This window comes from Lygodium microphyllum, chromosome 2 (assembly GCF_053477565.2).
Source record: "Lygodium microphyllum isolate KBCC chromosome 2, Lygodium_microphyllum_v1.1.10, whole genome shotgun sequence".
Taxonomy (NCBI): domain Eukaryota; kingdom Viridiplantae; phylum Streptophyta; class Polypodiopsida; order Schizaeales; family Lygodiaceae; genus Lygodium; species Lygodium microphyllum.
In genome coordinates this window covers 54,767,949-54,795,924 of record NC_141136.1, presented here as the reverse complement: position 1 = coordinate 54,795,924, position 27,976 = coordinate 54,767,949, and the positions used below count along the sequence as shown (strand labels likewise).

At 40.2% G+C, this 27,976-nt stretch overlaps 1 protein-coding gene across 6 annotated transcripts; it reads left to right on the top strand.

Annotated features, from left to right (window-relative positions):
- LOC148039755 (uncharacterized) lies at positions 1-25,781 on the top strand. 6 transcript variants are annotated; one of them, XR_015693233.1, is made up of 8 exons: positions 1-408; positions 1,254-1,510; positions 1,655-1,705; positions 22,318-22,389; positions 22,501-22,551; positions 22,633-22,695; positions 23,661-23,754; positions 25,469-25,781. XR_015693233.1 is itself a non-coding variant. In XM_087693628.1 (7 exons), the coding sequence occupies exons 1-7, from the start codon at positions 156-158 to the stop codon at positions 23,664-23,666; spliced, it is 753 nt and encodes a 250-aa protein (XP_087549754.1). In that variant the 5' UTR covers positions 1-155; the 3' UTR covers positions 23,667-25,124. The 6 variants fall into 6 exon arrangements, 3 of the variants coding, with proteins under 3 accessions (XP_087549754.1, XP_087549763.1, XP_087549760.1); XR_015693231.1 differs by lacking the exon at positions 25,469-25,781 and adding an exon at positions 25,133-25,462; XM_087693628.1 differs by lacking the exon at positions 25,469-25,781 and having other exon boundaries at positions 23,661-25,124.
- The last annotated feature ends 2,195 nt before the right edge of the window (positions 25,782-27,976 follow it).

Below are 27,976 nucleotides of genomic sequence, written 5' to 3'. Positions count from 1 at the left end.
CTTAGAAAAATAATGCATTTTGGTGTCACAGTTAGAGCTTAGACAAGGGGTTCTTCCTCGGGTGAGCTCAATCATAGTATCACCTGAACACGGCGACAGAATGGATTTCCTGAACCATTTGTGCTTTGCAATGGACGATAAATTCTTTCCTTTCCATGTATACTATGGAGAGCTTACTCACATATAGATGCTCAGTGGAAGCAGGATTGAGAGCGAAAATGCTCCATAGCCTGGCAATCACACACCTCCCAATCTGCATCTCCAGCCCTCCCTCTGCTTACACCTCATGCCCTTCCATTTTTTTGCATGCGCATATTATCAAGACCCCCCCGTTTAGAAGCAGATTCTTTCCGAGAAGAAGGACCTGCGTTGAGGCTTCTCCTATCGCATGTTTAAACCAGCAACAAGGTAATTTCAGCATCGGCTCGTCATTCCCATATTCACTTTTCTTTTGGGTGCTCCCAGAATTTCACAAATTTGTTAATTATAGATGTTGTGGTTTTTTCGTCGTCGTCGGCTGATGATGTTGTTATCGATGTCAGAGTGTCGTTAGTGTTGCTGTTATAACCTTTGTATAGCCAGAGAGCATCCACCAATCAATGGTATTATCTGTCATTGTCGTTCTTGCTGCTGCTGCTGCTGCTGCTCTTTCCAGAAAGCATCCATCAGTCGATATTGTTATCATTGGCATAATTATTGTTTCCGTTGTTGTAGCACCCATCACTTTCTCTCTTCACAAGGAGTCTTAGGCAAATCTGCACTGTAATTCCCACATTGTCATTTATAACAACATCATGAGCGTTTGCTGGAAAGGCATCGCATACATAGCTAGGTGTGGTTTGGGGGGGCGGGGGGATGAGGGCTGCCAGCCCCTTGCCCCCAACCACACCTAGATGCCTCCCAAGTAGACGCTCATGATGTTGAACACTACAAACAAGGGTAAGGAGCCCCTTTTCCCACATGAGGAAATGTCTAAAACTTCTTTTGCTGTTGGAGTGAGCATGATTGAGCAGTCCAGCACCGACTACAGAGAATAGCTCTTCTAGGCAGCAATGGCAGGTTTAACATTATGCGCACTTTCTTCTCTACATTGAGGCTATCGTTGAACTTCAAATTTCAACCATTCCAAGAGATTTAGTTTCATGTGTCTAGAACGGCTGCTGTTTTCCTTTTGCAATACAACTATTGGAATTAAATTGTCTGACCAAAGCAGTTATGATTCATAATATTTGCTTTCCACTTTTGTTGGCTAGACTCGGCTGTGATTGAAGCAGCTTGGGAGATTTTGGACAAATACAATCAAAATGATGTGAAAGGCTTAACTCAGCCTTCCCTACAGAGCACAGGAGGTTTGTTTGCACTTGGGGCCTCTGTCACAATGGCTGTGGAAGCTGCTAAAGCTAATGGGTGTCAACCCCTCTTGGGAATATGTGCAAATAATGCAACAGAAGCGCTCTCAGTTCTTCACCAGTGGACGAGAGCCCTACGCTGTGAATTTATCACACCACAGGTATACCCATAGTGCTCTTTAACCTGTACTGTCTTCATTTTGGGGCATGGGAAACTGTTCCTTTTGTGTCTCTAATTTAAGTGGAGTGGTTCTGTTCTCTATTGAAATGATTAATGACATAAGAAGCTGGGCCACAACTTGCAGAAACATTCTCCATCCAGACTGGAGGATTTGCTTATTGATGTACATCCAGAGGTAAGCTGTCTTCTTCAGTTTGTATTAGGATAAATAGGAAAGAGCTGCAATTTTTTCAAGGCACAATTTGAGGACCACTGTGTATAGGCTTTTGTAGAGGTGAGCTCAAGCTCAATTGCCAAGACCCACGGATCACTTATTGTTCAAGTGTTTCAAGTGAGCATTAATGGCTACCTCTTACATAGCCGATGCGCTATCCCTTTCTATGAGTGTAGTGAGTTTACCTTGATGCCTGATCGAGTTGCTTTCTCTCTCAAGCACTCCGATAGCTCCACGATTCTTGATGCAAGCTCAAGCATCCTCAAGCCGCCACCTCCAAGCTCCATCCTCTATAGCCGTATGCGAGACAAGAGAAGGGAAGAGAAGAGGAGAGAAGAAAAAGAGAGGAGATGATAGAGAGCTTCACCTCCTTGATCCCTTACTCTCACACACTCACTCCCTCCCTCAAGCATACACAAGCAAGCAAAGAGAAGAGAATAAGAGAAGAATGTGAGTCTTTTGTTGCCACACACCAAAAGAATGAGCTCTCATTCACTTTTTGAACTTTATATACAAAACCCTAAATCCCTTTTGGGCGTCATCCCTTATCCCCTTTTTTTACATGGCCGGCCATGGTCTAGGCCCTTTCTCCCATTGTTCTCTTGTCTTTCTAGCTTTCTTCCTACTGTCCACTATCTACCTTTACAATATGCATGGGTCAGAGCCCGGTGCTCTTAAAATAAATCATGGTGCACCTTGCGCTCTTTTATACGAAGGCATGCCAAGAAAAATCATGGTGCACCTTGCGCTCTTTTAAAATTTATGGACTTGGAAGGCCCTTATACGAGCCTTGGTGGAAGGTGTGCTGGAGGGATGTATGCCTTTGAAATTGACAATAGTGTTAGATGGATCCCGGTGGGGAGATAGGTTGATGGACGGATCTATCTTTAAAATTGAATATTGTGTTAGATGGATCTGTCTCCTGGCCCTCTGCGGTTGCCGTCTCTTGCGCTATTCCAAATGAGCTTCTTCATTCACTTTTTGATTGGGGCTGCCTCGATGTGCCCCTGCTTTGTTTCGCTGGCATGGTGACATTGCCGCATAAGATGGGGAGTGTATTGTATAGATAATGGGGTCTCCGAGACTTGCTAAACCCTAGTTAGCACTTGGGGTATATTGCATCGATTTAACCATTCCTAAGCGATTCCTTCGCGGTTTAGGTGTTTAGGGTAAACCAATTTACTTGTCTACTCATGAAGATAATTACGATGCCATTCTCGTAATCACATGATTCATTGCCTACGTATGATTAGATTTACAAACCCTAACTTTTCTGGTTAAGATCAAAGCGTATGTTAAGTTATGGCATAATTTTCATTGATCCTTCTAAAACATGGATTCAAGATTAAGCTTTTAGGGTTGTATGTTTAAAACAAACCATGCAGCCTTTTCCTAATTTCATTTCTGAATGAATTTTTCGTACGCTGAATGAGCATTACACAACCTTTCGTAACTACTTACGTAGTTGATTGAGATTTATGCCAACTGACTAGAGTTTAATCTACTTCATGCAGCCCTAGAATCATTTCCATGCCTTGGAAATTCCTACGGTTGTTAGCAGTCTTCTCTAATGAATCCTTGTGAAGAAAGAGATGTCTAATAATGCAACATGCGATTTTATCTTTCCATGCATAATCGAAGTGTACAACAATAATTTCGACTTTGAAATGATGGTCATTAGTTGATCTAAATTCGTTACTTTGCAATGCATAAAAACAATTTGCTAAGAATGCATAGACGTCTTATGTTTTTCTTTCGTTCATTTCTTTGAGAAATACAAATGACCGATTCTTCATTTGTGAGTTATTTCCCTTAAGATAGCCAATGTTTTCAATCGTAAAAGCGCATCTTGCTTCCATGAATTAACCATGCATAATCTCAATATTACGACGTAAACCAAAATTAGGAAGAAAAACCTGGACTTGTGGATTCGGTAAAATGTCCACATGAATGTTAGGAGATGATCCACTTGCAGTTGTGCCTTGTGCCTTTTTAGGGGCCATTGAGAATTCGACCTTCTTGCCTTGGCCGCAAACTTATGATCTTGGCCCGCCTCCCTCGCACGCGCAATTCCCTTTTTGAAATAGGGCTTCCTTGACCAATGCACCTTCTTGCGGAATTCGGGCTTTGAAAATGGGAACTTATGAACTCCCCTTTTTTTCGTAGAAGTTCCGGGAATACAATTGATCTTCACGGAAAGGGGGTTTAAGAAAAACCCCGGGGTAAAATGGCTTGTGGGAGTTGAAATGGGAAAGGGGTTAAAACCCGGCTAATATGGCTTTATGTGAGTCTACGGAAAGGGCTTTAAAAGAAAGCCGAGGGATAAAGTGGACTTAAGTAGATTCAGTGGGAAAAGGAGCTTAAAACCGTCTAGTGTGGGAATCCACGGAAAGGAGAAAAATAGCTTTGTAGTATGCAAGGGGAGAAAGGGTGCTTAAATCCGGGGGGTTATAAAGACCCCTTGGGAAGGGTTTATACAAGTCCACAGGAAGGGGGTTTAAATGGCTTTAAAGGACTTGTGTGGGTGTGGAAATGCTAAGGGGAGGGCTTTGAAAAACCCGGCTATGGTGTATTCTGGGGAAACCAAGGGGGAAAAAAGGGTTTAATTCTTGGAGTAAGTTGAACTTTAAGGGACTTGGGTGAAACCCCACGGGAAGGGGTGCTTAAATCCCGGGGGAGGGGGGGGGGGGGTTTATGAAAACCACTTGGGAAGGGGCTTATGAAAGCCCACAGGAAGGGGGGCTTTCTAAGGGGCCCTTAGGAGCTTCTCAAGAAGCTTCTGAGAAGCTCCTGGAGGCGTGGAGTACCCACGTGGACGAAGAGGAAGGCGGATCTTTTGCGGCAATTCTCCTCACGGCGCAGCAACACGGCAGCTGCATATCAGAATTAGGTCGACGCGTTGATGTTCCTCCTGCTCTCGCTCCCACTCGAACGGCGGCTCCACGGACCACAGTCTGGTGGCTTACCCTCCTCTTCACGTGTCACTAGACTGTGACAACTATTACCTTTTTGTTGATTTTTTTATTACGTATTTTATTTGGTTTTTCTTTTTGGAAGAATCCCTCTTGAAATCTAAACACCTGAGTTGCATGGCCAGTATGTGAAACAGACAGGAATGTCTAGTGAGTCAAGACTGGACAGTTAAGGTCCAGTACAAGTCTGGAAGAGACTGTTGGTACTGTAGTTTGACAAGCCTGAAAGAGACTTGTGAAAGTGTATATGGACAAGTGTGTTGAAGAACTAGCCTGGAAGAGACTAGTTCAAAGTGAAGATGGACAAATCTTCAAGAGATTAGTCCATGTGGGGTCATCAGTGGAAATTCACTTTCAGTTGAGCTACATTACAGATTTGGATGTAGCCATAGTTTGCAAAGATGGTTAGAAGACTAGTGGGGATGCAATGGAAGCAACTCCTAAAATTTAGGGAGTTACTATTTTTGGACCCCAGAATCTGTTCGCGTCATTATCTTCATTTTTGTACGAGGATTAATCCTCTGGTCTGTGCCGAGGTCAAATTTTTTAAACCGAGGATGGAGAATTTTAGACCGAAAGGTTTAAATAGGAAAATTGTTACATGTATGCCATGCGTCACAATTTGGGCATAAATTCCCAAAAGAGAGAGAGAGAGGGCAGCACAAAAACGAGTTTCAATCCATGGGGGGCTCATTTGTGAAAGGGAGATGGATTGCTGCAGATGGAGAGCTCTTGAGAGCTAGTCTACCTTGTCTATGATGCACAGAGAGCTGAGCTTGCTTCCTACTCTCTCTTTCTCTCCTTGACAATATGGTTATGCTAGAGAATCAAGGGCCTTTCTTCTGATTCAGGTACAGCTGTGTGGAATATGCTGTTTTGCATGAGGCAAGAGCCTCTTTTCTTCAGGAACAGGAGCAGTTGTTTGCAGTTCCTAGCAGGGACAGGTGAGGGTGTTAACCTCACCAAGCAAGTGTCTGAAACAGTACTAAACCAGAACTGATTCTGGACTGTTCAGAGGCTATTTCAGAGCCCAATTGATGCCAGAATCAAGGGGCATTTGGCCCAGATGATGCAGGACAGTGCAGGGAACAGTATGAGCTGAAAACAGGTTTCAGAACAGGTCTGAACTAGTATTTACTGTGGGCTGAACAGTACAGGGAACAGTATGTGTTGTAAACAGGTCTCAGAACAGGTCTGAACCAGTATTTACTGTGGGCTGAACAGTACAGGGAACAATGTGTGTTGTAAACAGGTCTTAGAACAGGTCTGAACCAGTAATTACAGCAGACTGAAATGGTCAATTCTGCACTCCAACCAAAAGATTCAGACTTGGGCAGAGTTTTCCCTCCTTGTCAACTTGTTTTGGGTCAGTAATTGTATTGTTATGCTGCCAAATTTCACCCAGAATAGGTGAAAGACAGCCCATTGTAATTTCTCTCCTTCTAAAAATAAAGAAATATCGCAAGGGGTGCCTAACTTAGGGGCCAACAGGGTGTCTGTGTTGCAATAGGAGCATTCTAGCATCCTGTATTTCTTTTTGATTCTGTGTCTTTAAGTTAAGGTAAAGTGGACGACTGTTAAATTGGTTGAAAGCATTTATATATTTTGGTTGTACACTACCGCTTTTCCCAGTGGACAGGCCGGTTTCATCACGACTATCTCCTTTTCCGTCAGTCTTACCACTCTCTCTTCCTCCACCCCATAGCAAGGGTTTATATAGGACAAGGGGGGGAGAGGGCTCCCTCCCCCACGTGGTGCCCTGCATGCATTTCCTCTCCTCCACCTCTCTAATTCCATTTTCAGTCGATCACCTTTCCTCAGCCACGCTTCGGCTGTGGGAAGGTAATAAAAAAATTTGCAATAATTATTACATTATCCTCTTGATCTCCTCCCAAGAGGAGATTCACATGAAAATATGCGGGTTTCTTTAAACCTTAGTCTCGATTTTTTTGCTAGTGGAGGGTCATGTTATTGTGTACCGTTAAAGTTCACACCATCCCTAATCTTTGATGCCGGAATTGTCCTTGCATGAGACTCACGCGACTCGTAATATTTTCAGCAGAAATATTATATATTTATACTATTGTACATTATTGATATGGATGGAAGTACTTTAGGGCTATATGAGTATATTGATAAAATTGGCGAGGCCTTGCTTTGCAACAGCTTTTTGTCCCAAGACAAGTAGGTTTTTGTTTAACTTTTACACATGTAATTATTTGGTATTAATGACTCCTTGATGATTGATCATTTTTCTAACTTTTAAGTTTTTAACTTATTTTATCTATAGGGTTGATGAGATTCGTGCAGTGTAGAATGCACGATGAGATTGGTTTCATAAACCAATCCATGTTGTCGCATATATCTTGCATCCCCTTTGGTTTAGTGAGGAGCAGTACACTAGCGAGGAGTTAAAGGAGGACTTCATGGAGTACATGAGGCGCCTCACAGGTGATAATATAGATATGATGAGAAGAGTAGAGGATGATTTGCTGACATTTCGCAATCATTTTCTTCATTTTGGCCGATCCTTAGCTAGGCTTCGAGAGACAACTTCAACTTGTCTCTTGGTGGGAGAAAAACGGCAATTGTGCTCCTACTATAGTATGTGATTGGTGACTTTTATATTTTGAATTTTGATTATCTAATGTATCATGTAACCTAGGTAACAAGCTTTATAATCTATTGTCCACTCAAATGTTGTGATTTTGCGGCTTGCATATTAGCAATTGTCAATGACTTAATCTCAATCTCTTTAATTTGAATAGAAATGTATTGCCATTCGGGTTCTCTCACAAGATTGTAGTTCAGGTCCTGTTGAGAGGAACTGGAGCACATGGGCCCTCTTCCACACCAAAAAGAGAAACAAGCTTACAACTGCCTAGCTGGAGTGTTTAGTATTTTGTCATTGCAATCTCTAGCTTCTTGAGAGGACCGCTCTGTTCCTTGAGCCTTCACAGGTAAATTGATAATGATTAGTATTATATATAATTAACTTTTTAACCTTGAGTTCTTGACACTTGACATTGCTAATTTGCTTGGAAGTTGGATTGTAAATCGTGATATGTATGAACATTGAACATATTGAATCTCCTCTTATATGATATATCTTTGCCTCATTCACCTTTACATGTGAATGTTCACAAGATTGATATAGAGAAGGCGTATGACATTCCGCAGATACCACAGGAGGAGCGGGATATCTACTTTATGCTCTATGGAAGCTATGGGCACCGGTGCATGAGACTCGTACACAAAGGAGGGTTAGAATGAGGGTCACACGTGGTTGTGCATCACAGATAGAGTCAGAGCCAGAGTTCGAGGATGAGACTCAGGCTGCTTCATCAACTTCTCGATCGGGGTTCTCAGAGTCGGACAAGGAGATGGTACACAGATCCTCGAAGTCCGAATGAGTCATGAGTCATGACTTGTGATATATAGGAGACAGTTTAGCAATGCAGAGTCCAGACTAGAGTTGCCAGTTATTTATTGATGTTGATACTTATAGCCTCACTAGACTTTGAAGTTTTGACAGATTATTCACATGACATAGTTACATGTATCATTGTATCTTGATCCCACTTATTATGCATCTTGATTCTTGTTCCATTGCTCTTGATGTCAGTCTTCACTGCTTTTTAAATCATAGATTATTCACAAGTTATAAATTCTAATTCATTTTATTGCTTTAAGTTTTGAAAATTGAGTCTTAATTGTGTTAAGCTATCTTAAGTTTCAACCATTGAGTCCTTAGTCTTGACTTCTTAATCTTCACTCGTGAGTCGTGAGTCGTGAAATGTGTAATGAATCATGATTTCAATCATATGACATAAAATTTTGTATGAAATTTGGGTACATGTTGTTGTAGGCATTGATATATTTACATATCCACATAATACTGTTTTTTTTTTTTTTAGTGTACAATCCAAAACGCCGTTTCCCTGTTTTAAAAATTTGGCCAAAACTTTGAAACTCTAGTTTTTGCTGTTTCCGTTTCCCCTATTTCTGAAACTTTCTCGTACTATGCTCCCCTTGTTGTTCAAACTGACCAATAAGTCTTCAATTTGATTTGCCCCTTGTTTCGGGCACTTAATTGCCTTCACTCACTTCATAGACGATGAAAATGTCCCAAATTCAATGGTTGGCTAGTTCTCCACATGAATTTAGTTGAAATTCACATTCAGCCTTAAAAACTTCAAGTCTTGGAGCTTCGAATTTTTGGCATGCTTCCCAAGGCTGTTGCTAAATCCTAATTTCTACTCTAAATTAGGGTTTACAAGAGAGAAATTTGTAATTTCTCAGCCTCTAAGAGTCCAAATACTGAGATCTTCGGAGTAAGACTGTGAAATGGCTGCAAGATGAGAGAGAAAATTGTAGAGAGAGAAGATTCAGAGTTTTGTTACGAAGAATGAATGAAAATCAGTCAAATGCAGCTGCTGCCTTGCTACAATAGCTTGTAAATGCAAATAACTAAAGAAAATCAGTCATTTATTGTTGCTGCCTTGTCTCAACAGCCTGTAGATGCTGTCACCTACTGTTGATTGGTCTTCTGCAGCCCCTAGTTGCCTCACAAGGTTTTTCCAATGGCTGAAAATCAGACCAATAGTATCTCCTTCCTCTCTCTTGCAGGCTGAATACATTAAAAATGTCTCTTTCCAGTCTCTAAAGACGTTTTTCAGTCTTGCATGGACATTTTTGACAAGTGGTAGCCTTTCAAAATGGTATTTTCATTATTATCCATAATTAATTATTACTTTTCAGTCTTTAAATACTGAAAATTAATCTAGTAATTATTTCAGTGCCATGAAAAATAATATGACTGGCCAATAATTAAATTGGCTAGGCATCTTCCACTCATGGAGTGTCTCGACACCATCTTCGACCATCAAATTGGTGTAAGGTACCATGAAATGCCACTTCTCTAGTGTCACCAATTGACACTTATAGCCAAATGAATGATCTAGGCCAACAATTGGCACCATATACCACCAAGTACCTGTGCGGCATAGCTTATAGCAACTTTGGCCTTTGACATATCATGATTTCCTCGGGTTCCGAGCTGGTAAATTTACCCTAAACCAAATTACACCTCACATGTGCAACATTTACTTAACCATGTGATTAAAAATTAATCCACGTGTTAACTTTTAAGTGAGGTTTCAAAAATACATGTCCTCATGACAGCCCTTCCCCTTAAAATCCTTGCACTCGTTCTCGATTGCATTACCAAATGCATCCAAGGTATTGTATTGACGGTATGTTTGCTATGAGGTTACTACTTAGTGTATTAGTCACATGTATAATGCACACCTGATTGACCCCAAAATTGGCGCTTCTTTCGGTATTTCTTTAGCTTTATTGAAGAAAAAGTTGATTAACAATGGGATTCTCTCGATCCCCTTCGCAATCCAAACTCCCCTTGCTGTCCGAAGAGACCAACAAGTCTTCTATCAGATTTGCTGAAACCAACCTTCCTTCTTGGATAGGGTAGTTTAACCTAATTAAGCACTTAATTACAACAATCAACAAATTAACATAAACTGAAATGCAAACTTTACCATAACATTCTTGGACAATAGATTCCCTGTTGGCCCCAAACCTGGCGCCCCTTGCGGTATTTCTTTAGCTTCATTCAATTGGAAGGAGTACAACTTGAGATTTCTCAATCTCCTCCTGCTAACCAATTGCTCTTACTGTCATAAATGACTAGCAAGCCTTTTGGGTCATTTGCCCCTTGATTCACCAGGACTTCTTCTCCAATTTGATCCTTGGATATGCATTAATCCATTAATTAATGCCTAGGCCCTAGTGTCACCACTGACACTTAATAGCCAATAATGGTCCTAGGGCCAATCTGACGCTATAGTTCACCTAAGAACCTAACAAGTATAACTTGTTACAACTTTTGCCTTTGACACCCATCTTTTTCACAGGGTCCTTGGGCCTTCAACTGTAAAAAAAGTAGCTTGCACCTCACATGTGCAACACATGTGCATCTTTTAATTGCACATTTGATTAATCCTTTAATTAAATGTCACTTAAACATAAGCAAAGCATCAAAATTTCACGTCCTCGTGACAGACCACCCCCTTGAAATTCTTGCAATTGTCCTCGATTGCACTGTAAGGTGTCAAAGTAAACAATGCTACATTGGAATTTCCACAAGGCATCATAGTCAACACAACATTGGCCAGTGCTGGCTAACTATCTCATATGCCAACCATTTGCTGAAAATTTCTAGCCAGCATAACCATAGCATAAAGCTCAACAATAGTTTAGAACTGTTGCTAGAAACTCATCGGATGCATCCCAAACTCTTGTTTCTCAACAGTGCTGACTACACAACCATAGTAAAGCATAAACCGAGCCAAAACCATGGCTGAAATGTCAATGGCGTTCAATACTCATGCTGCTGTCCATAGAACCAGCTGAATACCACTAAAACTAATGATCATACATTGAAAAGCAGCACTCGGTAATCAGTCTCTCATGATCATAACTTGATGCAAATGTACAGTTTCAGAGCTGCAGTGAAAACCATACCCATCTGCATACATACCACAATGACTAGTACACTGAATAGTGACCTCATGGCAGACATACTGTCAGCACAGTATCTTGGATGCATGCTGAATACATCCGAGATCCACTATACACGAGAGCAGTCCATTCGTGGAGTGGAAGTGCTACCTCCCCTTTGAGTATCAGGTGGGACTCTGGACCCTTGCCGTGTTGAACCTGAAAGAGCCCGATCCAAAGTCGGCTCTAACTGAAAGACATCAGGATAAAGCTGCAACAACTGAGGATGGTCTGCCAAGTCATCCTCTTTCATCCATTTAGCATCCATTGGTGAACAGTTGTGAAACTTCACCCAATAGTTTATGGAAGCTTTACCTTTGACCTTTCCTCTTTATGTGCCAAAATCAGCTCAGATACCAATATCTTATTCAGCTCCTCTTCATTGGACTAAATTTCAGTAGATACATCCTTAGGCACATCACCATAAAAAGGCCTCAACAAGCTCACATGAAAGGCATGGTGTATCCACTAGTGTAGAGGCAATTTCCATGATAGCCAGCATTAAACGGAGCATTTGCATGACTAGCACTTATTCCTTGAGCCCCAAAAGCACGACAGGGTACCGATGCTTGCCCATATGCGTGATTTTGCACACCAGGCATCATACCGATGCCGCCATACATCAAATTATGCATTCCATGAGCCTTACCCGAGTACATTGGGTTATGCAAGCCATGCATTGGTTGCTGAAAATTATGGGGAGGTGTGCCATACATTCCCACATTCGGTCGCTCACCCACAATAGCATGAAAAATTGTGCTACCACCAAATTAAGCTAGCTGCCCCATTTTCTCATGCAAACCTTGCTGTCCAAAAACCATAGGATTAGCATTTACATCATGAACTTGCATTTGCATTTCTTGCCCAACTGGCACCAACTGCTTTTCACCATGAGCATCTTTAGGAGCATCTTGAGAAGGCTTTGGCTTGTTCTTCGGTGCACCTTGCTGTCCCGAAGTTCAATTCAACAAAGATATTGGTTGCTGCCCTCATTCGATTCTTGAATGCATCATCGAATTCCATTTCCCCTTGTTGATCATCATCCTCTTTCTGCATTGAGGATCCAACATCTTGGCCTTCAGCCACATTTTCAGCATGTTGTCCATGATTCGTGCCTTGTCCAAGATCAGGCATTGCATTTCCTTCTTCTCCATGTGAATGTGCATCATGAGAGGCATCATTACTACTTGATTGCATCCCACTGTATGAAGATATCTTGCTGTAATTTCTCAGCTGAGCATAAAGATCAACACTAGCACAAAGCTTTGGCTTGCAATCAGGTGCCTCGGGCCCACCAAATCAAGAGATTTGATGTATCCCGGCAATGGAACCATGAAACCAGCCTTCCTTCTCGGATAGGGTGGTTTAACCTGATTAAGCACTTAATTACAGCAATCAGCAAATGAACTTAAACTGAAATGCAAACTTTACCATAACATTCTTGGACAGTAGACTCCTTGTTGGCCCCGAAATTGGCGCCCCTTGCGGTATTTCTTTAGCTTCATTCAATTGGAAGGAGTACAACTTGAGATTTCTCAATCTCCTCCTGCTAACCAATTGCTCTTTGTTACATTAAACACATGTAACTTATGGGGAGGCAACTGCGAGGAATGACCGTTCGGGGGCCTTGGACACCCGAACGGGGTCAAGGGAAGCCTAGAAAGTAAGTGAGTTGAAAGATAGTAGGACTCACCTGAAGTTGATAGCTGCCGGTCGGATTACGATTAGGGGAGCTAGCAACCTTCTAGGCATGGCTGGGTGGTGAGATAAACGAAATCTCTCGTGCTGATGGGACTCTAGACAGAGGGGGGGGGGAGGCACTTAGCTGAATCTCTGACATTAAACACAGGCGGTCACCTAATATTGGTATCAGAGCCGTTGGGCTACGTTACCTTGGAAAGAGTCGAAAGGGCTTTCGTCCTCGTCGGTAGCGGAAGCGTGGCGGGCTTTTTCGGAAAGGAGCCGTCGGGTCCCGTCCCTACCTGGCACGCCAATCTGGAGTTGTCGCGTTACTAGTCGGTGGTTGTGTACATCAATCCTACAGCTGTCCACGTCAACACCGAAGCAGTCGCACCAGGCTAACGCGGGCGTCGCCAGTAGAGACGGTGAACGGCAAGATTCGAATCTGCGTGGGCGTCGCCAACAGGGAAGGGGGACGGTATAAGACGCGTCGGGCGAAATCCCGCCTTAAAGTGATAATAGAGATCACGGCTAGTTCATACGTGACCTGGCCGGGGGGGGGGGGGGGGGGGGAGGAGGTGTTTAATTCCATCCTCATCCTGCGTTTCTGCCCAACAAGTCTTAGTCCCACGCGACCGGCATAGTTTGTAGGAAAGTCGAACTGTTCCTCATATCTTTTGCTATCACTAAACTGTTAAAGCCATCGACATCGACCCTATCACTGTAATCAGGGAAGTACCTCATCTTGTACGCAAATTTCTTATATTTGCTTTCTAATTCCAGTGTATTAATGAAGGGCAATGAGAAAACGGGGGTAACCGAAGATTCTAGTTCCGGGGACCATCCTATGGTGGATCCCCTTGAAACGGAAATTCAAGAAGAACAATGGGAAGAATTTTTTGCTACACGAGAACAATTTGATGATTGTTTTTTAAAGGAATTTGTCTTTCTCACTTTTTTTAAAAAGGAATTTGTTTTTGTAAAAGGGAGAATTCATCGATTGGGGACCACATGTCAAACTATCAATTGTGTTCACCACATGTATCGGTAATAATCCAATGAGTTGTATTTGATTCAATCAAGCATCAAGCAGTTTAGAGTTCCACACGTGTGTGTGTGTGTGTGTATGTGTGTGTGTGCTTGCGTGCGTGCGTGTGTGTGTGTGTAACTAGGAGCAGATGACAATCAAAAGTAAAGCACAAAGAGTAATTCCACTTTCCAAGCTTATAAAATTAAAGCTCAACAATATTACTAATGTCATTACACCATATCCACAATACAAAGCAAGCACTATAAGGCATGCAATACTCTCACCATTAAAGAGATAAAGTTTCATTTTTTGCCTAGTAAGAAGAAAATTGTAAATGTTGCTTAAACAAGGAAGTCTAATAAGGGTGAGAAGAAACAAGAGAGTTAGAGGTTTTATAGATATTGTAAGGCAAAAGATCGTGTCATAAAGGATTGTCCTAAATTTTAGCGTAACTTAACCCTACCTAGCACTTTGAGGTGATCGTCATATGCAATCTAATCATACCTTTATGATTTTCATGTGAGCAACTCAACTATACGTGAATTACTTAGTTGATTAACTAACCCACGATTAGAGACGATCATCCCTTTTAAAGATGCAAATACTTCCTTCTAAATTAGCAAGTACTTTTCCCTAAAAGATGTAAGCAACTGCTTTTATTGCAAATGGAGTAAAATTGAGATCCTCTGATCTCCTCCACTAATCCAAATGCCCCTTGCTATCATAAATGACCAACAAACCTCCAAACTAGTTTTCCCCTTGGTTTGCTCGAGGATTGGCCTTCATCCTTCTCCTTGAAAGGCAAATTCAGCCCCACATCTGATATTGGCTACCCGGCCTCTTGAATCTCCCTTAAATTCCCCGATTTCAACTGTTAGAATTCAAGTCCTAGCTCTCATGAGCACATATCCCGAGATGACTGTTAAACCGAAGTTTTGTTACTAGAAAGGGATAAAAATAAGGTAGAAACCTCAGACATTCCATCTTCGTCGAAAGATCTAGATGTGACTATGTGAGATTCCAACCCCACCAAAAGCTAAGAGATAACCCAGTGTTAAAAGATATGAAATCCCCTCAATTTCACGGGGAGAAAAAAGACAGAAATAAAGACACTATCTTTAATTTTCTCCAAAAATGGAAGGATTTGCACAAACTTAAGAATACTCCACCACATCTCCAAGCGCTAGAGGCCAGTCTAACCCTGGGGCCAAAGGTATATAAATGGTGGAGAACTTTAAAGGAGGCAAATAAAATACCTGAAACTTGAGCTCAATTTGAATCGGTCTTTTTGAAAGAATTCCTTCCTGAAAATGAAATGGAAAGAAATTGGGATTATATCTAACAAAAGGGAAGACCTTTGCTGACATATCTCGAGGAGTATCGTGAGATAATCCTCATGAATTTCAAAAGACAAGAGGATTCATAAGGGGATTAGATAAGGCCTGTAAAAAAGAAGTGAAAAGGAGTTCATCCAAGATGCTTGAAGAGGCAATTAAATTTGCATTAATCAATGAAGATATACACGTCCAGGTGCACTTACTACTCTCACTAATACGGAGCCCAAGACTAAGGAATTTGAAGCCTAAAAAATTGTAGGCAAATTTAAAAGGAAAATGCCATTCCTTAAGGGCAAGAAACAACCCTTTGAAAAGAAACAATATGTAAGGCCAAAGTTAAGCCAAGATGACTTTGATAAAGCTAAAAAAGAAAGGTTGTGTTTCAATTGCCTATCCCCTAACCATGCTGCTTGGAATTGCCCTCAAAGAAAAAAGAGGGAAGATAAAGAAAAGGATAAGAACAAGGGCAAGGGAAAAGAGAAACAAATCCATGTAGTGCAGACCCTGGAATTAAAGGGGCATGAAAAGTATAAATCTTTAGAGGTCTTGCACAAGGATGTACAACACAGGTGTTGTATTTCAACTTCTATGTGGCAACCTACTTTCGGGCCACATGATTTAGTTAGAGTACATGGATTGATAGCAGGAAAGAGGGTTAGAGTCATGATTGATGACTCTGCCACCCACAATTTCATAAATTATGCACTTGTAAAAAAATTGAAACTTTCCTAACAAAAAAGTGGGCATCAATATGTTGTTCGTATGATGCAAGGTCAAGATAATAAAATATGGGATACAATGGTATCCAATTTGGAAATTGAGATCTAAGGATATAAAGATAAACTTGATTTTCAAATTATGAATATGGAAAGAGCTGATATTGCTTTAGGGAGGGAGCGGCTATGGAGATTGGAACCATCCTTAAAACGTAGTTATCATCATAATACACTGGAATTTTGAAAGGGATGGTAAGACTTTTGTGATTCAAGGTGAACATGAAGTATCTGATAACCCTTTGTTGTGTTCCATTGAAGTTCAGAAGCTGATAAAGAAGGAAGCTTGTGAGGTATATATGTTATGGTCCCTTCCTGTACAGAACACTTTTACTTTCTGTAATATAAATCAATAATTTTCTTATGTTTGTGAGTTGAATGTAGGTAATGAATTAAGTGGTTTGTTAGATGAATTTAAAGATGTGTTTCCTTTTGATTTACCAAGTGGCCTTCAATCAGATAGGGGTGATGTAAATCACCCAATTGACATAGATAGGGATACACACTCTATTTCTAAACCACCTTATAAGCTAAGTGAAACACAACACCAAGAAGTTGAAAGACAAATTAAGGACTACCTTGATAAAGGGTTTTTACAACCCAGAAATTCACCTTGGGCCTCGCCAATTTTATTGGTGAAGAAAAAAGATAGTTCTATGTGACTTTGTGTTGATTATAGAGCACTTAATAAGATAACGGTGAATAATAAATTTCCTATGTCCAGAATGGAGGATCTTTTTGATCAATTACAAGGGGCAAAATTCTTCACAAAAATAGACTTAAGATCAGGCTACCACCAAGTAAGAATTAAGGCACAGGATGTTCCTAAGACAGCATTTTGTACTAGATATGGGCATTATGATTTTTTGGTGATGCCTTTTGGCCTCACTAATGTACCAGCTACTTTTATGAAGCTGATGAATAGTGTGTTATGGCCCTATCTAGGACACTTTGTAGTAGTCTTCTTAGATGATATCTTGATCTTTAGTAAATCAAGATAAGAACATTTGAAACACTTACGATTAGTATTCCAATTGTTAAGAACACATTCCCTTTATGCGAAGAAAACTAAATGTGAATTCTTCGCACAAGAGGTCAAATATTTGGGGCATATTATCTTGAAAGAGGGAATCAAGATGGATCTAGAAAAAGTAAGGGCAATTATTGAATGGCCATCTCCAAGGAACTTGGAAGAGTTACAAATCTTCCTAGGTTTATCTAGATTTTATCGTAGATTCATTCGAGATTATGCCAAGATAGCTGTTCCAATGACGGACCAACTTAAAGGGAAAGGAAAGAACTTTAATTGGGGAACAGACCAAAATGAAAGTTTTCAAAAACTTAAGGTAGCTATTGCTACGGCTCCAGTACTATTAATTGTGGATCCCAATAAACCATTCGTGGTTGAAGTTGATGCCAATGATAAGAAAGACAGTAGGCGCGGTCTTATTACAAAAAGGTCGACCAACTGCTTTTGAAAGCAAGAAATTAGACCGTGCATGTACTATTACAAGATGGTACCATTTCATGATCTACAAGGGCATAAAGCCAAATGGGCCGAACTCCTCCAAAAGTTCAACTACGAAATAAGGTAAAGAAAGGGAAAGTACAATATAGTGGCTGATGCACTCAGCAAAATGCCCATCATAAAGGAATTGAGTTTTACTCAGTTCACTTCCGATTTACTTGAATCCTTAAAAGGGAAATGCCAGGTTGATCCGGCATATTCCAACATATGGGAAGCAATAGAAAATGGGGATCCAAATGGAAGGGCCTCCACTGAGGAAGGAATATCTGAGGATGTTCAACAAGGAAATGGAGCATCAGGGGTTGCTCAAATGGGATTCAAGTGAAAGAATTTTACCATTGATAATGGTTATTTACTCTACAAGGGTAGGGTATGTGTCCCGAAAGATGAAGAAATAAGGCGCCAAATACTCTTTGAGTGTCATGATACCCCTAGTGTGGGACATCCAAGATTAAAAGGCAGTTCTATTGGCCTGGAATGAATAAGGACGTCCTTGACTATGTGGTCAAATGTAATAAATGCCAGCTTAATAAAGCTGAAAGATTGAAAATGGGAGGACTTCTCCACCCATTAGAGATTCCTTCGGGAAAATGGGAGAGTATCTCTATGGACTTTACTGTGGCGTTATCCAGAATACAGAGAGGGCACGACTCTATGTGGATGATTTTGGATAGGTTAACCAAAATGGCTAGGTTTATTCCAACTTCAACTGATGTTAAAACACCAGAATTGGCTAGATTGTTCATAGAGAACATATACCGATTGTATGGCCTTCCGGCAAATATAGTTTCTAATCGAGATAGAAAATTTGATAGTCAATTTTGGCATGATGTATTTAGGAAGTTGGATACTAAACTTAGCATAAGTACGGCGGAGCATCCATAAACTGATGGGCAAACTGAAAGGGTTAATCAAATCCTTGAAGATATGCTCATGGCATATGTAAGTAAAAGGCAAACTAATTGGGAAGAGTATCTACCGATAGCAAAATTTGCATATAATAGTGCCAAGCACTCTTCCACTGGATATAGTCCATTTATGCTAATGTATGGGTTTCAGCCCAGAGCTCCTCATGCAGTGGGACTGCATAAGGAAAAGGTTCAGGCAGCCAAGGATTTTTTGGAGGATACGAATAATATGTTAAAATTTGCTCAAGAAAATATTAAGAAAGCTCAAAATCGAGCTAGAGCTTATACAGATCCTCATCGAAAAGACATCTCCTTTGAAGAAGGGGAATTGGTCTATCTTAAAGTGCCTGAACAAACTAAAACCATGAAAACGGGATGATGTTCAAAGCTTTCACCCAAATATTGTGGTCCTTTCACAATACTTAAAAGGGTGGAAGAACAGGCTTACAAGCTCCAACTACGTGCTGGTAGTAAAACACATCCAGTTTTTCATGGAAGTAAGCTAAGAAAGAAGCTGGGTGATATGGATAATCTTATCTTAAATGATAACATTGAGGAGCTATTAGATGACCAATCTAATCCACATGAACCAGAAAGAATATTAAATGTTTGTAATAGACGAACAAGGAATACTATTTATCAAGAATATCTGGTTAAATGAAAAGATTGTTCAAAAGAAAGCTCAACATGGGAGCGAGTAAGTACTTTAAGGAAAAGGTTTTCCAATTTACAGATGGACCTTCCAAGTATCGTTTTCGAGGATGAAACCGATTCTTAAGGGGGAGGAAATGTTACATTAAACACATGTAACTTATGGGGAGACAAGTGCGAGGGATGATCGTCCGAGGGCCTTGGGCACCCGAACGGGGTCAAGGGGAGCCTAGAAAGTAAGTGAGTTGAAAGATAGTAGGACTCACCTGAAGTTGACGGCTGGCAATTGGATCACGATTAGGGGAGCCAGCAACCTTCTAAGCGTGGTTGGGTGGTGAGACGAACCAAATCTCTCGTGCTATTGGGACTCTAGACAGAGAGGGGGGCACTTAGCTGAATCTCCGATATTAAACACAGGCGGTCACCTAATACTCTTGCTGTCATGAATGCCAGTAAGCCTTTTGGGTCATTTGCCCCTTGATTCACCCAGGACCTCTTCTTCAATTTGACCCTTGGACATGCATTAATCCATTAATTAATGCCTAGGCCCTAGTGTCACCACTGACACTTAATGGCTAATAATGATCCTAGGGGCAAACTGACACCATAGTTTACCTAAGAATCTAACAAGTATAACTTGTTACAACTTTTGCCTTTGACACCCATCTTTTTCACAGGGTCCTTGGGTCTTCAACTATAAAAAAAGTAGCTTGCATCTCACATGTGCAACACAGGCACATCTTTTAATTGCACATTTGATTAATCCTTTAATCAAATGTCAATTAAACATAAGCAAAGCATCAAATTTTCACATCCTCATGGCATTTGCCCCTTGATTCGGGTACTTAATTGGCATTCAACCACTTCATAGACGATGGAAATGCCCAAATTCAATGGCTGGCTAGTCCTCCAGTTGAATTTAGCTAAAATTCACCTTTAACCTTGAAAAATCCAAGTCTTGGAGCTTCCAATTTTTGGCATGCTTCCCAAGGTTGTTGCTAAATCCTAATTTCTACTGTAAATTAGGTTTTACAGTAGAGAAATTTGTAATTTCTCAGCCTCCAAGGGTCCAAATGCTGAGATCTTCAGAGCAAGGCTGTGAAATGGTTGGGAGATGAGAGAGAAAGCAGCAGAGAGAGAAGATTCAGAGTTTTGTCGCGAAGAATGACTGAAAATCAGTCAAATGCAGCTGCTGGCCTGCCACAACAGCTTGTAGATGCAAAGAATTGAAGAAAAGTCAGTCATTTATTGTTGCTGCCCTATCTCAACAACCTGTAGATGCTGTCATCTACTATTGATTGGTCTTCTGCAGCCCCTGGCAGCCCCAAAAGGTCCTTCAATGGCTACAAATCAGACCAACAGCATCTTCTCCCTCTCTCTTGCGGGCTGAATACGTTAAAAATCCTCTCTTCAATCTCTAAAGACGTTTTTCAGTCTTGCATGGGCATTTTTGACAAGTGGAAGCCTTCCCAAATGGTTTTTCCATTATTATCCATAATTAAATATTAATTTTCAGTCTTTAAATGCTGAAAATTAATCTAATAATTATTTCAGTGCTGTGAAAAATAATCTAATTGGCCAATAATTAAATTGGCTAGGTATCTTCCACTCCCCGAGTGTCTCTGCGCCATCTTTGACCATCAGATTGGCGTTAGGTACCATTAAACGTCACTTATAGCCAAATGAATGACCTAGGCCAACAACTGGCACCATATACCACCAAGTACCTGTGCGGCATAACTTATAGCAACTTTTGCCTTTGACATCTCGTGATTTCCTCAAGTCCCGGGCTCGTAAATTTACGTTAACCCCAGTTACACCTCACATGTGCAACATTTACTTAACCATGTGATTAAAAATTAATCCACATGTTAAGTGAGGTTTCAGAAATACATGTCCTCATGACATGCCTTGTCTTTCAGTTGGATGTGAAGTCGGTCTTCTTGAATGGTGATTTGACAGAGGAGATCCATGTAGAGCAGCCTCCTAGCTTTGGTTCCTCAGATAGGTAGGTTTACAGGTTGAACAAGGCCTCGTATGGCCTGAAGCAAGCTTCACGTGCTTGGAACGAGAAGATTGATTCGTTTCTCCAAGGCAAGTGTGGATATCGGCGCTCTAGGGCCGATCTCCGCCCAGAAGGTTGAAGAGATGACGGCAGCCCTACATCAGAAGTTTGAGATGACGGATTTAGGACCTCTTTCATCGCCAACACTCTAAATCCCTCAGTCTGTTGCCTTGTCCAAGAACTGAGAGGGGGTGTTAAGAGTCATTTCCCTGGAAGCGGCCACATCAGTAGTGCTGCCATGTGGCAGCATTCGGACAGTCCGTCTGCATCAGTCGGCTGCATTTAATGCAGCAGCCAACCTGATCATTTATGGGCATTACTTTCAGCCTGTAAATAGGCTGAGTTTCCACCAGTCTTTGTGCATTGTCCCTGACAGATTTGAGCTTGCTGATTGCGGAGATTGCTCTCGGGGCTGATGGAGATCGAGATCCTCGAGGTGGAGGCATACGCAGATATTTTCTCTGGACCCTGTATAATTCTGCATCCTTATACAGCATTCTTCACTGCAGATTTTCTGCGTTTCACTGTCTCTTTCTCTCTTTGTTCACTCATTGTCACGGTCATTCGCTTCCGCATTGCTTCACTCTGACACAGCAGTTTGAACAGGGGCAAGTCCACCATGCAATGAGGAAGGATGATGATGGTGGCAGGCTGGATGGTCTCTGAGCAGGGCTGAGAACAAACACAGCAAGATGGGATGCTGGCAATGGCTGCAAAGATGATGGCAACGAAGCAAAAGGCTGGCAATGGGAGATGAACAGCTGGAAAATTGGGAATGCCCACAATTGTCTTTTGTAATTTTGGTCTTAAATATCCTTGCTGAACATACATACAGAATTTAGTGGATTCATTTTTCTAGGGAAGATAAATATTGTGCTGTTTTGAAGGTTTACGAATTATAAGTGAAATCTTGTTTTTATGCTTTTGTCTAAGGTCTTTTGAGATTTCTGGAATGTAGGATCTACAAAAGGAAAAGGATGGCTTACTTAAAAACTCATTATAACAGGTTTTTAGTGTACCTAATGGATCTGAGAGTTGCTCGTGTGCCAGCTTCTAGATTTCCAACATGACTTGAACACATCACCTGGTCCAGTCTATATCAAATTCAATCCTCAGGCCAAGGTTTGTTTGTTAAAGTCTGTCTATATTACTCCATTTTGTGTATAGTTAGTTAGTTGACATTATTGAGTTGAACAGAGGTGCTCGAATTTCATTGAGTTCTCTTTGTGACAGGTATGCTATCTACAACAGTACACTGGTAAATACCGAGGGGTAATACTGCAGGTAAGTTTTTGCAGCATAAGCTTCTAACATGATGAACTGACAGTGCGAAAGGTAAATGAATCACTTGCTCAATCGCTTCAGGTCGGTCAGAAGCAAGTGGGACATCTACCCCTCTCTCTGTTCAACCAGAAGCTTCCTTTGCAGGTTGGTCTTGACATTTTCATAGGATGAGCTTGTAATCTAGGTTAGTTTCTACATATAAACCAGTAAAGATCAATTTCAACCTTATTTTCTCCAGTCTAACTGTGCACATTATAATCACTTATCAATCATCTCAAGCATGTTATAGCGTCAGTTATCATGCAAGGAAAATCACATTGCTGTGGCAGGGTTGATCTTTCAGCTTTATGCTGTTTTCAGCCAGTCTCTTTAAAGATCTATGGTGATAGTGGTCGTATATACTACTTATAGATAGAATCTATACTACGGCAAAAGACAGTCTCTTGAAGCTATACCCTTTTTCTAGCCTTACTTCAACCTTTCACAAAATTCTCTGACATGCTTAATCGCAACAGACCCTCATATGAGGGTTAGTTTGCCATAAAAAAGTAAGGTAGATAAGAGTTAGAGCACACACCTGCAGCTCTGTAACTCTCCATAGCTTGTGTGACATGTTCTTGCTGAGTTAATATGATATCTGTGTGGAAGTTATGCTATAAGAGGCTCTTTGCTTTAACTTAGGTGGTATCGATTTGCCTTGTGTTCTTTACTTCCATCTTTTATACCCTTCAAGGCTCAAGCTTCAAGTCTTTTATCATGTGGTGTTGTCTCCTCCTTGCCAATATACTTATGACTATACCGAACCATGAGGATAACCTGGAGTTGCAAATACTGGAAGGCCTTTGAAAGAAACTGTTTGCAGACCTAAGCCTTGCTATTTCAGTCCTGAGAATGAGGACCATCATTGCACAAAAATGGGGTGCTCAACTTACAAGTAAATTTTAGACACCCGCGGGTTTGCAGGAGTCTTGTAATTATCGCATATGTTCTCATTGTCTAGACTAAAGCGGGTCCATATTTGAATTTCCTGTCTTTTTTATTTATGTCCTTTAAAAATTGTTCTTGAAACTGAGCCACATGTTTTGTAAACTGTGCTACTGCTATTACAGGATTGAGGGCTATACTATCATATAATATGAGGCAAAACTTCTTGATAGATAACACCACTGCCCTTGGCATTCTACCAAGAAAGAGTTTAGAAATGTACGTTCTTTCCACACTTCCTGCTGAAGCTTGTATTGTCTTTATATTTGTAGCAACTCAACCTGCTCTAGGTTTTGGTTGGAAGTTTGAATTAGGGTTAATTTAGGTGATGCATTGCTGTAACAATGGGGTATAGGGTATAGGGAGGGTATTTGTGATTGTGAGCATTGGTATTTTATAGTAACAGTAGAATCAGGTCAGGATTTGAGCATATTGGTATTCTAGTTTGCATGTGTTCTGCAGAACTTGTTATTGCTTTTCCGCATTAATAGCAAGAAGAGGACAACTGGCCACAGATTTCCTTTGTTTGAAAAGTTTCTTTCAACTGCATTTGAGAAACCTCCATTATTTGCACAAACCTTGCATGTTGGTTTATACTCGTGAATTTTACTTTCTCAAGTTTTTCAAACTTGTCAATTAATTTAATAGCTGTGATCCTAAAATTGATTTTTGCTAACAAATTTATTGTCTTTTTACTATACTTCTGCTTTTTTGTGGCGGACTTCTATTTTCTATTAACTCCATAAATGTCTTAACAAGAAAAGCTGGTGACTCCACCTATTTTGCTTGCATTTTTGTTAATGGAATGGTGAGCATAAATATTTTGAATGTTCAAATTTGAATCCACAAGTTAGTTCGAAACCTAGTTGTGGGAGTATAAGTTGAGGTGTTTAGGACACTATTCCCACAAAGCTAGAATTTTGTGTGCGCGCGCGCGCACGTGCGCACATAGGCATGCATACATGTGTGTGCATTTATGTGTGAGAGTGTGTCAAGGAGTTGAGTTGGAAAAGAGTTAGTTTAGTTCCACAATCACTTTGAATCCTCTTGAGTTGGGGCAAACCTTTATGATCTCGTCTTACTAGATTCATAGTATGAAAGGTGTGATCCTAAATGGTGAGATGAATTTGGAGACATTTGCGAGGCATAGGTCACGGGAAATGTAATGATGCATTCTCTTCCATTTGGTAGTATACCATGTATAGTTTACTATAAAATCATTAATAGCCTTGTGAGTGTTTATTAAATTTGCAACTAGAAAGGTTGTATGCATGAAGTTTATAAATGTTAATGTGAACTTGGCAAATGCATGGGTGATTTCTTGAAAGACACAAGTCATGAGGACCACAATGATGCTTACCCTTGTTTTCCCTTCACTAATGTATCATGGAATAATCATGCAAGTAGCACAATTCTTTCGATAAGTTTTGGAGCAATTCATTTATATTGGGTTTGCAATTAAAGAATATGTGATATCACATGTCATCACTGCTTGCCCATTTGGTATGTTCCTGGAAACTGGTCCTCCGGAAGGCTCAGTGGCATCCGGCGGAGGATCGCTTAGATGCTAATTCTTTTCAACTGGAATTGCTGGCAGTCTCACGGTTACTTTCATGGGAAGGTAAACAAGAGCTTTGACCACAATTCAACCGTATGGCACGTTTGGGCTTAGCTTCAGTCGCGGATGCCACCCTTGCCAGTCGCAATGTGTTAATATCATTTCGTATAGCCAGGAGGATCTTTAGGATCCCGCGTGGATACAGGCATTTATGGGAACAACTTTTGATGGTGCTCCAGAGCAGACAACCCTTTCCTGCCCTTGCTTCGGATCGTCCTTGGCAGGATTGGGACTTTGAAGGTGTTTGCAAGGCATAAGTGGCAAGGAACATTATGATTCATTCTCTTGCCTTACCAATATATCATTTTTATGTAGGCACATAATCATGAACATTGTTGTGATATTTCTATGAGATATGTAGCTAGAAAAGGTGCACTTTTGAAGTTTGTTGTTGTAAAGGTGAACAAAAAAGTGCAAAGTTGATCTTGAAGGACACTTGTGGTTGGTTTGTTAAAACTTGTGAAGTCTAAGAATGTATCATTGATAAAGTGAAAATATAAAAGTTTCATTAACTCAACATAGTCAAAATGTGGGGTTGTCAAGTTAAACTTTGATTAGCTTAACAAATAGGGGTTTATTTAAGTATATCAATTTGTATGGGTGCATGTAAAGTGCTACCCTTCCCTTTTTTTTTAAAAAAATTGGCATACAGAATTTGTATGGGTGTATGTTAAGTGCTACCCTTTCCACCTTTTTTGTGGCATGTGGAATTTGTTTGTTGTAGTGTAACTTAAAATTGAAAGCCTAGAAAATTCGAATGTGAGGTTGGAGGTGAAGAGAGGCTAAAATGTGCTTAAAGACAATTGTTTAAAGTGAACCTTACTCTACTTTGCAATTGAAGCTCTATGCTTGCTATTTATAGTTGTGTATGATAAAGTGGTGGTCATTGGGGTTTTTTGTTGCCATAGTTACTTTTTCTTTTTGTTTTATTTTGTGAGTTCAATGTGCATGACAAGTTGGGCAAGCACAATCACAAGGCCTAACCCTTGAACCCTTGCTTTTGTTAAACAAGCTCTCTTATTTTCACTTCCTTTGGTTGGTAGCCCTAAGAAGACTAGCATTATGGTGGTAGGATTAAGCACTAAACATTCCATTGACGGGCCCATGTAGTTTGGGACTTAGGAGAGACTAACCCTAACCACCTAGTAAACACCTTATCTTGATAAGTTTTTGCAAAAGAAGTGCTATGCTTCCCTTGAGCATTGACTCACATGCCATAATTACTCCCAACACTAATGGTGTTGGTATAAAGAAGTGGCAAAGTTATGACATTTGGGTAAGATTGATGCATCTCCGTAGTGTTTTTTTTATAAAAATCTTGCTTTTACAAGACTTCAAGTTTATAGATTTAATGCAATTTATTGAAAAGATTGGACTAGGGAGAAATCATTCTCTATATGATTAAGATCTTTTCAAGATTTGTATAAGTTCTTTACGACATAAGATAGATTGTTGTTATTTTTTATTTGAAATTTTATTCGATGGATTTTTTAAGAAAATGTGTATCACTTGGTTTTTAGTCCTAAATAATATCAGTCTTTTCTTATCATAACAATCTTGCATAGATTTTAAAATATTAAAGTTATATTTGTTAATGATGCAATAAATAGCCATGTTATAATTACGACATAGTTATGCAATAAATAGCTGTCATAAGTGTATGTATATACTTTGGAGCAATATTCTTATTTTGTAGAAAATAATTAGTGTTGTTTCATTGGCAACATTTGTTTTCAATCTCTTTCATCATGTTTTAACAGGGCTTGTACTGGCATGCTATTGCAATGTTTGAGTTGCTCCAATGGTTCTTGCATACATAGTAGAGTAGGGCTATTATTTTTGTTGTGAATTGAGGTTAGGGGTGTAGCCTAGCTAGTGTAGCTCGTGCATATGTGCGTTGGTGTGTAACTTCTATTTTAGCTTTCTAAAAAAAAGATGATCATCTAAAAATCTTCGCATTAGAAAAACTTCTTTTATTTGAGAGTCCATTTCTAGGTTTTTTTTTTTTTTTCATTCTTATTATATGATGCTTTGAGGCATGCATTAAGATCTAGCACAATAAGGACATATGTTACATAGTATCATGTGGAGAAAACATTATGTAAGAGGCCATGACACCAAAATTTCATTGTTAATAAATTGAATAAAATATAGAAGTTAATCACATCACAAACAAATTCAATGTGCTTGTAAGTTTGTGGACCTTGTTTAGTATTGTTAGAAGAGAGAAGAATCACCATAATGAACTAGAGTGTAGACCCTTTTAGTTGCAAGCATTATACATTGTGGTTAGCCATCTTGTATAATATAAGCTAAGCTATGAGTGAGCAACTAGCAATGGCACTTCAACTTGGTTATTTGATAGTAGGGTCGTTAATGCCTTTCATAAGAACACAACTTGTACTTCTATTTGACTCAACCAACAAGTACTAATTTTAACTTTTGCATGATTGTTGAGATTTAGATACCAATATAGAATGCATTCAATGATCTTCCTTGTCATTGATTAGTGTAGAGAGTTATAGCATTCAATTGGGACAATTAAGGAGAAAGGGAGGAGAGAAAGTTAAGGGTGAGCAAATTTTGGAATATTGGTAAGATGGCAAATATTACCAAAATAGAAAGTTAACAGTGAGAAAATGTTGGAATATTGGGACATTTGAGAAGGGGAGGATAGAAAGTTAAGGGTGAGCAAATGTTGGAATATTGGCAAGATGGCAAAAGAAGAGCACAAGGAATGCAATAGCAAGATCATGCTCCTCTTATCACACTTATCTCAATGAAAGCAAGAAAATAGGTATTGGTCTTAGAAAAAAAATAAAC

Bases quoted from the DNA above. Each gene is read 5' to 3' on its own strand.
- LOC148039755 (XM_087693628.1), top strand. From the start codon at position 156: ATGTATACTATGGAGAGCTTACTCACATATAGATGCTCAGTGGAAGCA. The intron at 22,390-22,500 runs GTTTGTTTGTTA...TCTTTGTGACAG, and splicing joins AATTCAATCCTCAGGCCAAG to GTATGCTATCTACAACAGTA. The intron at 22,552-22,632 runs GTAAGTTTTTGC...CAATCGCTTCAG, and splicing joins ACCGAGGGGTAATACTGCAG to GTCGGTCAGAAGCAAGTGGG.